This window comes from Salvelinus alpinus, chromosome 3 (assembly GCF_045679555.1).
Source record: "Salvelinus alpinus chromosome 3, SLU_Salpinus.1, whole genome shotgun sequence".
NCBI lineage: Eukaryota > Metazoa > Chordata > Actinopteri > Salmoniformes > Salmonidae > Salvelinus > Salvelinus alpinus.
In genome coordinates this window covers 27,492,664-27,508,619 of record NC_092088.1, presented here as the reverse complement: position 1 = coordinate 27,508,619, position 15,956 = coordinate 27,492,664, and the positions used below count along the sequence as shown (strand labels likewise).

The window sequence follows — 15,956 nt, the reverse complement described above, 5'->3', positions numbered from 1 at the left end:
AGGTGGCGCTACAGTAGTGTAAAGACGTGACAGAAGCCTGCCGTCAATTAGACAATGATGAATTCTACCAATCTCTTACCTTCAACCACACAGAGGACCTAAAAACGGAATTGAAATGGATTCTCACAGAAGCTAAGGAGGAGAATGGCTACATTTCAGACAATGAGTTCAAATTTATTTTCAATGGCAGTCCGTGTATGGCTTCTTTTTATCTTCTTCCGAAAGTCCACAAGAATCTTAAACCTCCCAGGCAGACCAGTCATTAGTGGTAATGAAACTCTGACAGAACCCATCTCCAAGTACATTGATTACTTTATTAAGCCTTTTCTGCTGTCACTCCCAATCTTCAAGACACCACTGATGTGTTGAGCAAAATTAAGGAATTGAACAATATACGTACAGCTTCCTTTTTAGTCACCATGGATGTGGAGTCTCTACACCACCAATGAACATGAACAAGGATTGGCAGCTATGCACCATTTCTTGAGTAACCAGCCTGAGACTTAGATGCCTCCCACAGAATTCATTGTCTCACTGACTGAATGGACTCTTAATAACATCTTTGTCTTTCAGGACCGTATTTGTATACAAGTCAACGGATGTGCCATGGGAGCATGCTACAGCCCATCCTACACTGGTTTGTACTTAGGTAAATTACTTCATTTTGGACCCTTCTAAAAACCAGTTCTTTGACCGGATTATATGGTGGAAATGCTACATTGATGTTTGTCTGTTCTGGTCTGGCTCAGAAGATGAACGTATTTCCTTCCACCAATACCTTAACAGCATTAACCCTCACATCAAACTAACTATGGAGTACAGCAAGGATAACATTCATTTTGTTGGACCTTGACATCAGTAAAAATGACAAAGGTTGTTTGCACACATCAATCTTTAGGAAGCCTACAGATGGGAATACCATTCTGAGGGCAAACAGCTTCCACCCCAAAAGGCTAAAAGAGAACATTCCATATGACCAATTCCAAAGAGTCCGCATAATTTGCGATCGGGAAACAGACTACAGTGTTAAATCTGCTGAATTGGAGAATCGCTTCTTGAATCGGAGCTACAGCGCTCAGGTCCTGAAAGATCAAATCAAATCAAGTTTATTTTATATAGCCCTTCGTACATCAGCTAATATCTCGAAGTGCTGTACAGAAACCCAGCCTAAAACCCCAAACAGCAAGCAATGCAGGTGTAGAAGCACGGTGGCTAGGAAAAACTCCCTAGAAAGGCCAAAACCTAGGAAGAAACCTAGAGAGGAACCAGGCTATGAGGGGTGGCCAGTCCTCTTCTGGCTGTGCCGGGTGGAGATTATAACAGAACTATGCCAAGATGTTCAAAATGTTCATAAGTGACAAGCATGGTCAAATAATAATCATGAATAATTTTCAGTTGACTTTTCATAGCCGATCATTAAGAGTTGAAAATAGCAGGTCTGGGACAGGTGGCGGTTCCATAACCGCAGGCAGAACAGTTGAAACTGGAATAGCAGCAAGGCCAGGTGGACTGGGGACAGCAAGGAGTCATCATACCCGGTAGTCCTGACGTATGGTCCTAGGGCTCAGGTCCTCCGAGAGAGAGAAAGAAAGAGAGAATTAGAGAGAGCCAAGATTTTCAAAATGTTCATAAATGACAAGCATGGTCAAATAATAATCAGGAATAAATATCAGTTGGCTTTTCATAGCCGATCATTAAGAGTTGAAAACAGCAGGTCTGGGACAGGTAGGGGTTCCATAACCGCAGGCAGAACAGCTGAAACTGGAATAGCAGCAAGGCCAGGCGGACTGGGGACAGCAAGGAGTCATCATGCCCGGTTTGCCGTGACGTATGGTCCTAGGGCTCAGGTCCTCCGAGAGAGAGAAAGAAAGAGAGAAGGAGAGAATTAGAGAGAGCCAAGATTTTCAAAATGTTCATAAATGACAAGCATGGTCAAATAATAATCAGGAATAAATATCAGTTGGCTTTTCATAGCCGATCATTAAGAGTTGAAAACAGCAGGTCTGGGACAGGTAGGGGTTCCATAACCGCAGGCAGAACAGCTGAAACTGGAATAGCAGCAAGGCCAGGCGGACTGGGGACAGCAAGGAGTCATCATGCCCGGTTTGCCGTGACGTATGGTCCTAGGGCTCAGGTTCTCCGAGAGAGAGAAAGAAAGAGAGAACGAGAGAATTAGAGAGAGCATACTTAAATTCACACAGGACACTGGATAAGATAGGAGAAGTACTCCAGGTATAACCAACTGACCCTAGCCCCCCGACACATAAACTACTGCAGCATAAATACTGGAGGCTGAGACAGGAGGGGTCAGGAGACACTGTGGCCCCATCAGAAGAAACCCCCGGACAGGGCCAAACAGGAAGGATATAACCCCACCCACTTTGCCAAAGCACAGCCCCCACACCACTAGAGGGATATCTTCAACCACCAACTTACAATCCTGAGACAAGGCCGAGTATAGCCCACAAAGATCTCCACCACAGCACAAACCAAGGGGGGGCGCCAACCCAGACAGGAAGATCACGTCAGTAACTCAACCCACTCAACCCACCCCTCCCAGGGACGGCATGAAAGAGCACCAGTAAGCCAGTGACTCAGCCCCTGTAATAGGGTTAGAGGCAGAGAATCCCAGTGGAGAGAGGGGAACCGGCCAGGCAGAGACAGCAAGGGCGGTTCGTTGCTCCAGAGCCTTTCCGTTCACCTTCACACTCCTGGGCCAGACTACACTCAATCATATGACCTACTGAAGAGATAAGTCTTCAGTAAAGACTTAAAGGTTGAGACCGAGTCTGCGTCTCTCACATGGGTAGGCAGACCGTTCCATAAAAATTGAGATCTATAGGAGAAAGCCCTGCCTCCCGCTGTTTGCTTAGAAATTCTAGGGACAATTAGGAGGCCTGCGTCTTGTGACCGTAGCGTACGTATAGGTATGTACGGCAGGACCAACTCGGAAAGATAGGTAGGAGCAAGCCCATGTAACGCTTTATAGGTTAACAGTAAAACCTTGAAATCAGCCCTTGCCTTAACAGGAAGCCAGTGTAGGGAAGCTACATGCATGCGTAAGGGCCAGAGAACCTGTCGTGAAGGGGAGCGCCTCGTGATGCACCAGAGAGAGTGTACTTTGTTACAGCGCTGAAGCAGAGAACATTACAAATAATAATTTAAAAGAATTGGGGAATCATCCAATGTGATACACTACTACACAAAGTCTTCCCAGAGCCACCAGTCATACGCTTTAAGAGATGTCCTACTCTAAATGACAAATTAGTCCACAGCTATCTTCGTGGTGATTCTCAAAAAACTTGGCTAGACCACAAACCCAGGGGCTCTTTTAAATGCAACCAGTGCAACCATGGCAGAAATATTTTTCAGAAAAAGGATTTTGTTGACAGCTTCTAAAATGGAGCATCAAGTCAAGCATTTAATGAACTGCAAAACTACTCGTCATCTACGGATTGGAATGTCCACAGTGCAAGGTGTTCTACATTGGACAGACAGAGACGCTTTCAAGACCACTTAGCGGAACACAAGTGCGCCACACGGGTAGGCAATGAAGACTACCCCATGGCAAGTCACTATAAGTCCTTACACCATGGCAACCTAGCCTCCCTACAAGCTATGGTTATTGATCATGTTCCGGCCTCAATTAGAAAAGTAAGTACCCTGGTTTAAATGAAGATATGGATTTCTCACCTTTCCTGTAGGGTCGTGAGAGGTCCCTTTGCTGTCATCTAATGGACAGTTTGCTCTATTGCCCACAGCTATGTTTAGACTGTTGTGGTCCATGTTTGCTGTGCTCTAGTGTACTATAAAATAGATGACTTTCCTATTCTTAACACTTTGCCCAGTCATATTCAAGGTTAGAACTGCCTTTCTAAAAATAAAGTTTGATCTCGTTTGATGTTCATTATTCACTTATAAAGACTACAGGACGTTACTTATTTTCGAAGGATTTCAACATCAAAAACCTGTGAGGTTTGTAGGGCTTTATTTGAATAGAAATAGAGGATTAGGTAACAGAATAAAGTGGCGTAGAAGTCCTTTGACGGAACGTGTGGCGGTGAAGGAAGCACGGAGAGGTCAGAGATAGCCGAACTTGTAAACTGGGCTAAGGAACAGAAGTTGGGTTTTGGAGAAATTGCCATCAGTGCGTGCTCTGCAAGCAATGTAGCGGATGAAGGCGCGGCAAGAGCGTGGTGAACGGATAGATGTGATTATAGACAGTGAGGAAGAAGGAGAAGAGCCAAGTGTAGTGGGAAGATGTGTGTTGAGGAAAAATGGCGCCAGACATGATAAAGAAGAATCTGGACCAGTAGGAGTGACAGTTTTGGAGAACGTGGACCCTTGCCTTTTGGTGGATCCATTTGTGGTTTCAGGGTGGGTGAGAAAGGAGTTTGGTTCAGTTGAATCAGTGACGGTAACCTGTAGTGGACTTGTGATATTTGTTTTGTGTTTCTTCTGACCAGAGGGAGAAGGTGCTCCGTGTCACACAACTTGGGTCATGATCTGTTTCTTGCTTTGCTTTTAGGAACAGGGTACCATTAAGTGATTTCTAGGGTAGGGTTAATTGTAGAGGTGGAACAATTGAAGTTGAAAATCCCAGGGGTTCATAGGAGTCATTGTCAGTCCTTTTGAGTTTTGAGTCAGAGTCACCACGGCAGTCATGTTAGGATATATCAGTTATCCTGTTTGAGCTTTTGTGCAGAATCCACTGCGCTGTTTCAGGTGCAACGTTTATGGTCATGTCGCAGCAGTGTGTAGGAGGGTGATTCCAAGATGTGGGAAGTGTGCAGGAAGGCATGGGACAGAGGATTGTGTAGTTTCGGTGGATAAAGCTGTGTGTCAACTGTAGAGTTGCCCATGTTGCTGGGGATCGAAGTGTCCGGTGTAAGAGGGCAGTTTGAAGTGGCCAGAGTCAGAGTAGTGCTGAAGGTTTCGTATGCTGAGGTAATGAATAAAGTAAAGGAGGATGGGTCAAGGGTGAGGGATCCTTAGAGGATCCCAGTGAGTAGTACATTTGTGTCAGGACTGAGGGAGTGATTTATGCTTCAGTAAGGTTTGCTTCTTAGCATTCATAGCAATGGTTATCAACTGTACTGCAGAAATGGAATGTAAATCACAGAAAATAGATGTGGTGGCAGCTATAGAGAAGTATTTGGGTATACCAGATTTGAGTTACAGGGTGTTGAAGTATGGTGTCCCGTCCTCCCAGGCTGTTGGCATGGTGCAGGAGCAGATAGTGTCAAAGTAGTGGAATGGGGTAGTGGGGTTTTTAATGAGTGTACGTGGCAGCTGCGGAGAAGTAACTTGGTGTACAAAATTTTACTGCAGAAAAGTTAATGGGGTAGAGATTTTTTATTTTTTTATGAAATAGTGGTATATACAGTGGGGAGAACAAGTATTTGATACACTGCCGATTTTGCCGATTTTCCTACTTACAAAGCATGTAGAGGTCTGTAATTTTTATCATAGGTACACTTCAACTGTGAGAGACGGAATCTAAAACAAAAATCCCCAAAATCACATTGTATGATTTTTAAGTAATTAATTAGCATTTTATTGCATGACATAAGTATTTGATACATCAGAAAAGCAGAACTTAATATTTGGTACAGAATCCTTTGTTTGCAATTACAGAGATCATACGTTTCCTGTAGTTCTTGACCAGGTTTGCACACACTGCAGCAGGGATTTTGGCCCACTCCTCCATACAGACCTTCTCCAGATCCTTCAGGTTTCGGGGCTGTCGCTGGGCAATACGGACTTTCAGCTCCCTCCAAAGATTTTCTATTGGGTTCAGGTCTGGAGACTGGCTAGGCCACTCCAGGACCTTGAGATACTTCTTACGGAGCCACTCCTTAGTTGCCCTGGCTGTGTGTTTCGGGTCGTTGTCATGCTGGAAGACCCAGCCACGACCCATCATCAATGCTCTTACTGAGGGAAGGAGGTTGTTGGCTAAGATCTCGCAATACATGGCCCCATCCATCCTCCCCTCAATACGGTGCAGTCGTCCTGTCCCCTTTGCAGAAAAGCATCCCCAAAGAATGATGTTTCCACCTCCATGCTTCACGGTTGGGATGGTGTTCTTGGGGTTGTACTCATCCTTCTTCTTCCTCCAAACACGGCGAGTGGAGTTTAGACCAAAAAGCTCTATTTTTGAATCATCAGACCACATGACCTTCTCCCATTCCTCCTCTGGATCATCCAGATGGTCATTGGCAAACTTCAGACGGGCCTGGACATGCGCCTGCTTGAGCAGGGGGACCTTGTGTGCGCTGCAGGATTTTAATCCATGACGGCGTAGTGTGTTACTAATGGTTTTCTTTGAGACTGTGGTCCCAGCTCTCTTCAGGTCATTGACCAGGTCCTGCCGTGTAGTTCTGGGCTGATCCCTCACCTTCCTCATGATCATTGATGCCCCACGAGGTGAGATCTTGCATGGAGCCCCAGACCGAGGGTGATTGACCATCATCTTGAACTTCTTCTATTTTCTTCTATTTTCTAATAATTGCGCCAACAGTTGTTGCCTTCTCACCAAGCTGCTTGCCTATTGTCCTGTAGCCCATCCCAGCCTTGTGCAGGTCTACAATTTTATCCCTGATGTCCTTACACAGCTCTCTGGTCTTGGCCATTGTGGAGAGGTTGGAGTCTGTTTGATTGAGTGTGTGGACAGGTGTCTTTTATACAGGTAACGAGTTCAAACAGGTGCAGTTAATACAGGTAATGAGTGGAGAACAGGAGGGCTTCTTAAAGAAAAACTAACAGGTCTGTGAGAGCCGGAATTCTTACTGGTTGGTAGGTGATCAAATACTTATGTCATGCAATAAAATGCAAATGAATTACTTAAAAATCATACAATGTGATTTTCTGGATTTTTGTTTTAGATTCCGTCTCTCACAGTTGAAGTGTACCTATGATAAAAATTACAGACCTCTACATGCTTTGTAAGTAGGAAAACCTGCAAAATCGGCAGTGTATCAAATACTTGTTCTCCCCACTGTAGGTGTAGGGTTAGTTGGTGGTGCAAATAATTTTAAAAACCATTTGTAACAGGAATAATGAAGAGAATTTAATGTAGGTAGGCCGTGACCAGCCTCACACTCCACTAGCTGGCGATGTAGGCACCTTCAGGTTGGTTGCGATCCGCTAAACAAATTTAAATAATAAGAAAAAAATAACCTATAGGTTCCGTATTTGGATTATGGGCGGTTTGTATATGGATCGGCAGCCAAAACGGTACTACAGCGCCTGGATAGGATAAAGTTAAGAGCCCTGAGATTGTGTGCGGGTGCCTTCAGGACGACCCCTGTTGAGGCATTGCAGGTGGATAGTGGGGAACTGCCACGGAGGATAAGGCAGACAAACTTGCTGGGCGAGGTTGAAAGGGAGTTCAGAGGGACATCCTGCAGTCACAGCAACTGGGGAATGCTGGGAGCGAGGAGGGGGTATTCAGAGGGAGTACGGGTGGACAATTGGGAAGAAAGTGGTAGAATTATGGACTGGGGGAGAGAGAGATAAGGCCGGCAATTGCATTGGGGAACGTTCCTCCGTGGCTGTTTCCGAAACCACGTGTAGATGTGGATATGATTGAGGGTAGGAGAGAATGGGGTGAGGACGTGAGACGGTGTGTGGAGAGATACTGTATATAGATAATCGGTTTTATTTGTTTTTAAGGATATATAGAGATGGTTCAAAGGATCCAGGCAGTGGTGGGGTGGAGGCAGGGGTGTATATCAAAGATTTCAATGTTAGAGTTTGTAAGCGGTTAACTGATTATGTGTCAGTGTATGCCGGCCGAGTTGATGGCCATGATTATAGGTTTGAGATGGGTAGAGGAGGTGAATCCACTCAGTGGTGATCTGCTCTGATTCAGCTGCAGTGTTGAGCAGTGTGAATACGAGCAGGTCGGATAGGGGATACTTGTTTGTGGAGATGATGGCGCTGTTAATGGGATGGGAGTGGTGGTAAGCTTTTTCTGGTTTCCCGCCCATGGAGGGTAATGAGAAGGCTGATGTGGTGGCTAAGAGTGCGGTGAGGAGAGAGGGGGTAGTTATTCAGGTACCGCAGGGAAGTCGAGTCCTTGATCTGGGTAAAAGGGCTCGATCTTTGGCAAAGGTAGTGGGATGCCAGTAGTAAGGGGAGGCAATTTTATTGTGTACACCAGTCAGTTAAGGAAGAGGTGGGGAGTATGGGATGTAAGGAGAGAGGAAGTTCTGTGGAGTAAACTACAAATGCCACATTATGGATGATAGGGAGACATGAAATAGGTCTGTGTGATGAGTGTTTAGTGGAGGAAACAGTGGCGCATGTGTTGATATTTTGTGAACTGTATAACATAGATAGGGAGAGATCGTGTGAAAGGGTTAGAAGGCTGGACAGGGTTGGGGTGGTAGGGTGGGGAGAGGGAAGTGGTGTCTAGGGCTCTATTTCACTTTCTTAGTAGAGCAGGACGAATGAAGATTAAAAAAATATGTAGTTAGGTAGGCAGTGACTGGCCTCACAGTACAGTAGGTGGCGGTGTATGCACTTTAACATTTGAATGCGACCCGCCAAACAAATCTCAAAGAAGAAGTAACGTTGTTTCTTCCTGGTTTTATTGGTAAACTCTGGAGTGCCGTTAGCACATTTTGTTTCCGAAAAAGTCAGTTAAGTAATACACTACAGTTAACACTGGAAGCTCGACATGCAAAAACATCTTAAGGAAGAAGGTAAATAAAAGCAGTTATCGTAGTCGCCACCTCTGCAGAGATTTTACCAAAGACTAACGTTAGCTTTCTAGCTGATTTATTGGCTAGCACGTTAGCTAACGTTAGTTGCCAGCCATGGGAGCAAAGTTATTGCATGATCATCTATGGAATTAGCTAGTTAGGCAAGGTATGAAATTAAACACTGATATTATTAACGGTATGTTTATAGACGGGTTGGTTGTTTAGCAACAAAAACGAGGGGCGCTTGTTTAGCAACAAAAACGAGGGGCGCGCAACCATGGGGGAAAACAGATGAGGTTGGTTTAGATTGACAACATGTAAGCTATATTATTGAAAACATAAATAAATGTGCACAATGACCACTGGTTCTCTCTCAAATACATCATATTAGCATTGACATGAAAACAAGACACGGTATCAATAACAAGACGAAACAAGCCACTTACGGACGGCCCTCCCACGTCAATTGCTTGTCATTCTTGCTAGCAGTCTGGCCATTCCAGAATCACAACAGGCTGACTTCTGCCCCATGTAAGCGCACACATCGTTTTCGTGACGTCAGACATTTTTGCTTGGTACAAAACACCAACAAAACAATAGAGCAAAATTGCAGATGCAAGTAGCTAGCGCTTTATTTCCATTAATTATCTGTAGTACAATATTATTAAAACCTCTTGAATGTAATCAAAAATGTAATTTACGTAATCGCCGAAAGTAATGATTTATCATGAGGGCCATAAACAATTACTAGTAATGCTGCGTACTCCAAGAAAGGTAAAAATCTGACCTTTCTGGTCATTAAAAAAAATATATGTGCTGAGGTGTAGTCACTTGTGAAGACACACGCTGAAGTACACAGTACAAATATGAAAATAATAAATATTTTATATTTCTGTATGAATATGGCTTGAAATGTGCATATTTTTTAAAAGTCTCTCTTGATTAAATTTGCCCCCACTGCTGTGAACTTCTCACAGAGCTCTAGCTTGGCTTCCTGAACTAGTTAGGAACTCGCCTTTCATCTCATATTAATATTGTCTGTCAATGGCAAAGTGTTTTTTGTTTCAAATCTATTAATTATTTTAGATTTCTGTCTATAAATCGTAGGGCTGACCCCAATTAGTCGACTGGGCGATTGTTTGGTCGTTAGGCCGAGATTGTTTTAGTCGAGCATTAACAAATACATATAGTTGCGCCCATCTCAGTGAACTAATCCATTGCGGAGGCCTAGACTAAAAGCCAATTTATGCTTAGTTCAAAAATGTGGTCGGAGGCTCCATATGGAAGGTGTGACACAATTGTGGAGGCATGCAGAGGCCAAATCAAGCTGTGTACATGGCGATGCAGATCCCAAATTTTGTAACAATACAGAGGGCTCTGTATAGCATTGACCTGATTGGTTGACAGTAGGTGGGAGCGGTACATCCTGTATAAACACAGACTCACTTCCTTGACAACAGCTCTCCACTGCTCCGCGAAGCCCAAGAAGTATGAATGCCCTGACTTCTGCTTGGCCAATGTAGACGTTGTATTGACTATTCGCCCAGATGCACAATGCACTTCTCTCTCCAGAATGAGCTCTCTCTCGCCAATTTGTGCATATTTATTGTTTCGTAACTTCATTGTGTGAATTGTTTGCATTTGATTGTTAGTGTATATCAATTCCCCATTCCATATATCACCAGTAGTACATTTACCGTTAATTCCTGTAATTTCTCATCTACAATGTTTGTTACTTTGGTTACGGTCATTTATTTTAATGCATTCAATATTATTATTTATGTCTTCCCATTCTCACTGTCAGAGTGAACACATTGTTTGCAGAGTGCACAGCCTATGGTACACTTGTGAGAAACAAGTTTTGGTTTATTTCATTCCATTTATGAGTAATGTAAATGTATACATTGTCTTTTGTTAGGAGCACTCCTGTCAATGTTGAGTAAGTACACGCACGCATAGAAGTAGACCTATAGGCTACCTGGCCTGCGTGCAAATGTAGGCATATAAATGTGACCATTTGGGGATCTGATAGTATTTCTGATTGGCTTAACACACCACCACTAATGACCTGTCATGCTCTGATCCAGTGGAATCAGTGCTTGACTTGGAATGAAATAGGTTCCGGTACTCATTTTGGGTGCTGGTACTGTTTATATTTAGGTGCATGAGCTCCACAATACTTTTGAGCTAATATTCTAAAAGATGAACAGGAGCTCAAGCAGTAGAACATTTGAATTGCCGGTACTCAGCTCCGGTGAGCTCATGCCCAAGTCAAGCACTGCTTCTTATCCCTTGCGCTAATAGCCTACAGCTGTGTCTGTCCAGAGCTCACTGGCATAGGAAACTCTGAGAGACCAGAATATTTTATACTATGTTTCAAGTTTGCTTGCACAAGCTTCGGGCCTGACCCAAGTTAATAGTTGATACAATGTTTCAAGTTCGTTGCAGACAAGCCATGTGTAGCCAATGGGATTTATAGGATATTTATTTTTATCGGGATATTTTCTACCTGCAGGTTTCAATGTTTTTATTTGTTGGCTTTATGTAGGATATTTTTACATAGTTGTCAATGGCATTATAAGTAATGTTTTAGATTTGTATCTTTTTCATTTAGATTTGGATAGAATTTTGATTAACCACATGACAATGATTTTGAGGTATGAAGACGTCATTATAAATTAAATTAAACTGTGTCACGAAAATTTGCATATGAAAATTGGCACACAGATCGGTAGAAATGGTAAGATAAATTGGCATTCCACATGAGAAAGGTTGCCGACTCCTCGTGTAGCCTATTACCGTCAACTTCAGGAGAGTAATGGCCGAATCTGCAAAAGCCAGCAGGAGCGGGAGGAGAATAGTTGAGTCAGGTATTTTTTCTTCTTCTGGTTATCTAGATCTCTGGCACCCTCTTGAGGCATCAAACCGTAAGCTTAAAGCATCAGACAAACTCAATGCATATAGTTGACTTTATTAAAACACATAGGGTGTGTCCATATATGGAAAAATACATGTTTAAACATTTAGAGCAATCAATTGGTCGAAAGAACAGACGACTTTCGGTTGACACAATATTGTTTTTAGTTGGGGAAAGCCTTAGTAAATCGACCTCTGAATATGCTACAGCGACGAAACCACTCTCCTGCTGCGTTATGGTGTAAGGATTCCAGGAATATGCGTTGTTAGTGGCTGTGACGTAGGGTTCAGCCAGGAGTTGGATAGTCGAAAGAGCAAATGAAATGGTACGAGGGACATCCCAGCTTCAAGTGGTGTCGGATTTCACATCCTGCTTCATACAGGCAGAAGAGACAAACTCCTGTGTCCATGACACTCAGGGCTACCGCTCAATGTGAGACATTTTGATCTACGGTGTCCACAGATAGATTTATAAGCGAAAATGTCGGTCGGAAACGGTTCCAGAACCATGCAGGTTCCCTAAACAGGGGACTTTACATCAAAGAGTATTTAAGGGGCAATCTGTGATTTCTATATAAAAAAAAATGTACTTTAAAATTAATAGTACTGAGCGATTAGTGCTTTTTGAGGTCGGTTCGATATTTTTTTTTTAAATCACGGTTTTTGATTTGGATTGAATGCTGTAACAACACAGAATAAACAATTAATAAAAGTCCCATGATGGTAGTGACTGCCCATTACTGCTTATCACTTATTAACCATAATTTATTCACATTACTTTACTAAAATATTTCAGTTGTGCATATTATTTGATGACTATAATTTCATTCTAAGTGATCTCTATAGAGCCGCTTCCTATGCAGTCTGACAAAATCACTATTTTGTAGTTCTTCAAAGTAAATAAGACACACTTTTATGAGTGTTGAATACCAACTGTCAATCACTTTGATCATGTATTTTCAGGTAGAGATACCTCGCGAAGCAACAGCTGCTCTCTATATCCCCTCACGATTGCACATTCTGGTCTTTTCCGTAGAAGGCGTAAAAGAAACACAGACAGGACAAGTAGATGCACAATGGATAAGGGTCATTGTAGTTCATTACCACGTTTTATGCGCTAAACTATGTTGAAAATTGGCATGTTGGAAACTACAACATCACACAGTTCGGGCTGTATCTGATTTATCTGTAGAGAAACTGAAGTGTGCGCATAGAGCGCACAAAAAAAAACGAACGAAATGGAATTCAAATAATTGAACTGACTTCTTGAAGAATATAATGTATGCCTCATGAGCTTAGTTCAACTGTCGTACTCCATCAGAATCCAAAATAAAAGCTTGTTTTACTTGTTTGTTTGTAAACAATGTAATTGTAAACAAATACTGTATAGCCGCAACACATGGTTAAAACTTATTTTGTCATGGATGGTCAGGCCTTGTATCCATAGCTCTGTTCATGAATTTGAGAGTGGTTACATTTCTCCAGCGGTGGGGTGACTGCAGATTGCCTCTAGAAAAATACAATGAATATTATTTTACATAATTTTTTCTTTTTAAATAATTTTTTCAAAGCCTTGTTTGACAACAAGAAAATCGAACAAATATTGCTTATTATTATGAAATTGTCTTCATATAAGTATTTTATAAGGTATTTGTTATCAAGCTAACTTTTTGAATTTGTGTTTCTGTAGATGGACCTCTTCCACTGTCATCTTTGCGCCTTTTTGTTCCTCCACTGCGTCTGGTGTCTGCAGCTCTGTGGCAAGTTGTTCAGCGTGGAGACATAATGGACTATGGCTTGGTGGAGGAGTTTGTCACCACTGTGTTGGAGGTCGTTCCTGATCTGATGAGTTACAGAGAGCGAGTCCAACTCATCATGGGGCTGCGGGCACAGGTGAGAAATGGCATGGATGGAAAAGGAGAGGAGGGATGGGACACTTGTTCAAGTACAGGGGGTGAGGTCACAGACTATATACAGTGCCTTCAGAAAGTATTCATACCTCTTAACTTACTCCACATTTTGTTGTCACAGCCTGAATTAAAAATTGATTAAATTGATTTTTTTCTCTCTCACCCATCTACACACTAGGGTTGGGAGGTATTCAGATTTTCATATCGTCCTTCTTTCATCCTGTGATTTACAGTATTACTGGCTTAGTACACAAAGGGGTGCCAAAAACGCAAAAAAAACATGGGCGTCTATTACCAGAATGCTAACAGAATGAGCACAAGTAATAGTGAATTTCCATGGAGGCTGCTAGCTAAATATGCTAACGACCTCAAAAGAAAATAAACTAATTTCAGTGACAGGCAATCCAGCTCTTAAAGTTATACATATATACAATACCAATCAAAAGTTTGGACACACCTACTCGTTCCAGGGTGTGTCTTTATTTGTACTATTTTCTACATTGTAGAATAATAGTGAAGACGGGGTGAAATAACACATATGGAATCATGTAGTAACAAAAAAAGTGTTAAACAATATTTATTTTATATTTGAGATTCTTCAAAGTAGTCAACCTTTGCCTTGATAACAGCTTTGCACACTCTTGGCATTCTCTCAACCAGCTTCATGAGGTAGTCACCTGGAATGCATTTAAATTAACAGGTGTGCTTTGTTAAAAGTTAATTTGTGGAATTTCTTTCCTCCTTAATGCGTTTGAGCCAATCAGTTGTGTTGTGACAAGGTAGGGTTGGTATACAGAAGATAGCTCTATTTGGTAAAAGACCAAGTCCATGTTATGGCAAGAACAGCTCAAATAAGCAAAAATAAATGACAGTCCATAACTACTTTAAGATATGAAGGTCAGTCAATCCGGAAAATTTCAAGAACTTTGAATGTTTCTTCAATTGCAGTTGCAAAAACCATCAAGCTCTATGATGAAACTGGCTTTCATGAGGACCGCCACAGGAAAGGAAGACCCAGAGTTACTTCTGCTGCAGAGGACACATTCATTAGAGTTGACTGCACCTCAGATTGCAGCCCAAATAAATGCTTCACAAAGTTCAAGTAACAGACACATCTCAACATCAACTGTTCAGGGGAGACTGCGTGGATCAGGCGTTCATGGTCAAATTGCTGCAAAGAAACCACTACTAAAGGACACCAATAAGAAGAAGAGACTTGCTTGGGCAAAGAAACACAAGCAATGGACATGAGACTGGTGGAAATCTGTAATTTTGAGATTGAGATTTTTGATTCCAACCGCCTTGTCGATGTGAGACGCAGAGTAGGTGAACGGATGATCTCCGCATGTGGGGTTCCCACCGTGAATCATGGAGGAGAAGGTGTGATGGTGTGGGGGTGCTTTGCTGGTGACATTGTCTGTGATTTATTTTGAATTCAAGGCATATTTATTTTGAATTCAGGACACATTCTGCAGCGATACGCCATCCCATCTGGTTTGGGCTTAGTGGGACTATCATTTGTTTTTCAACAGGACAATGACCCAAAACACACCTCCAGGCTGTGTAAGGGCTATTTGACCAAGAAGGAGAGTGATGGAGTGCTGCATCAGATGACCTGAACTCCACAATCACCCGACCTCAACCCAATTGAAATGTTTTGGGATGAGTTGGACCGCAGAGTGAAGGAAAAGCAGCCAACAAGTGCTCAGTACATGTGGGAACTCCTTCAAGACTGTTTGAAAAGCCTTCCTCATGAAGCTGGTTGAGAGAATGCCAAGAGTGTGCAAAGCTGTCCTCAAGGCAAAGGGTGGCTACTTTGAAGAATCTAAGATATAAAATATATTTTGATTTGTTTAACACTTCTTTGGTTACTACATGATTCCATATGTGTTATTTCATAGTTTTGATGTCTTCACTATTATTCTACAATGTAGAAAATAGTAAAAATAAAGAAAAACCCTGGAATGAGTAGGTGTGTCCAAACTTGGTAAAAGACCAAGTCTAGGGGCTACCGAATTTCATTTTTGGTGAGTTTGGACATTTACAACAAATGTGAACGACAGACATTGTGCAAATGAACAAAGTTTTGATGAGTGCTTGTCTGAAGGAAGAACAGCACTAGCTCTCCAGCAGCATGTCTACACGCTGTGTCTGGAGTCGCTAGGGCAACGGGCCTGCCTGCTCTGCTCTGAGAAGAGGGGGGAGGAGCAGACAGGTCGAGAACGCAAGGAAATCAAGATTGCAGTGGCAGCTGTACAAATAACTCATACAAAGGACTTCTCAAACATGGCAGAAAGCTAACAGAATATGATGCTCCATCACCTAATTAATTCACCCATTTACTTAGATAGCAATTTAAACTTAGGGTTCATGCTAATGCAGAATTATGCGTTTTTCACGCAGGGAAAAAAATATAAAACGT

The 15,956-nt window shown here is 42.5% G+C and overlaps 1 protein-coding gene and 1 long non-coding RNA gene across 3 annotated transcripts in view; one reads left to right on the top strand and one right to left on the bottom strand.

The window, feature by feature from the left end:
* Nucleotides 1-158: 158 nt before the first annotated feature.
* Nucleotides 159-9,234, bottom strand: LOC139570479 (uncharacterized). Its single transcript, XR_011674077.1, has 2 exons — nt 9,155-9,234; nt 159-2,137 (listed from the first exon to the last, which is right to left on the bottom strand). It is a non-coding gene; the product is annotated as an uncharacterized lncRNA (long non-coding RNA).
* The window catches only part of LOC139570472 (TERF1-interacting nuclear factor 2-like), a 24,623-nt gene continuing 17,243 nt past the window's right edge, over nt 8,577-15,956 (top strand). For both annotated transcript variants that reach the window (XM_071392363.1, XM_071392364.1), the window contains exons 1-2: nt 8,577-8,708; nt 13,315-13,517. In XM_071392363.1, coding sequence (XP_071248464.1) covers nt 8,684-8,708; nt 13,315-13,517 — 228 coding nt within the window. In that variant the 5' untranslated portion in view covers nt 8,577-8,683. The remainder of the gene's footprint in view (nt 8,709-13,314; nt 13,518-15,956) is intronic.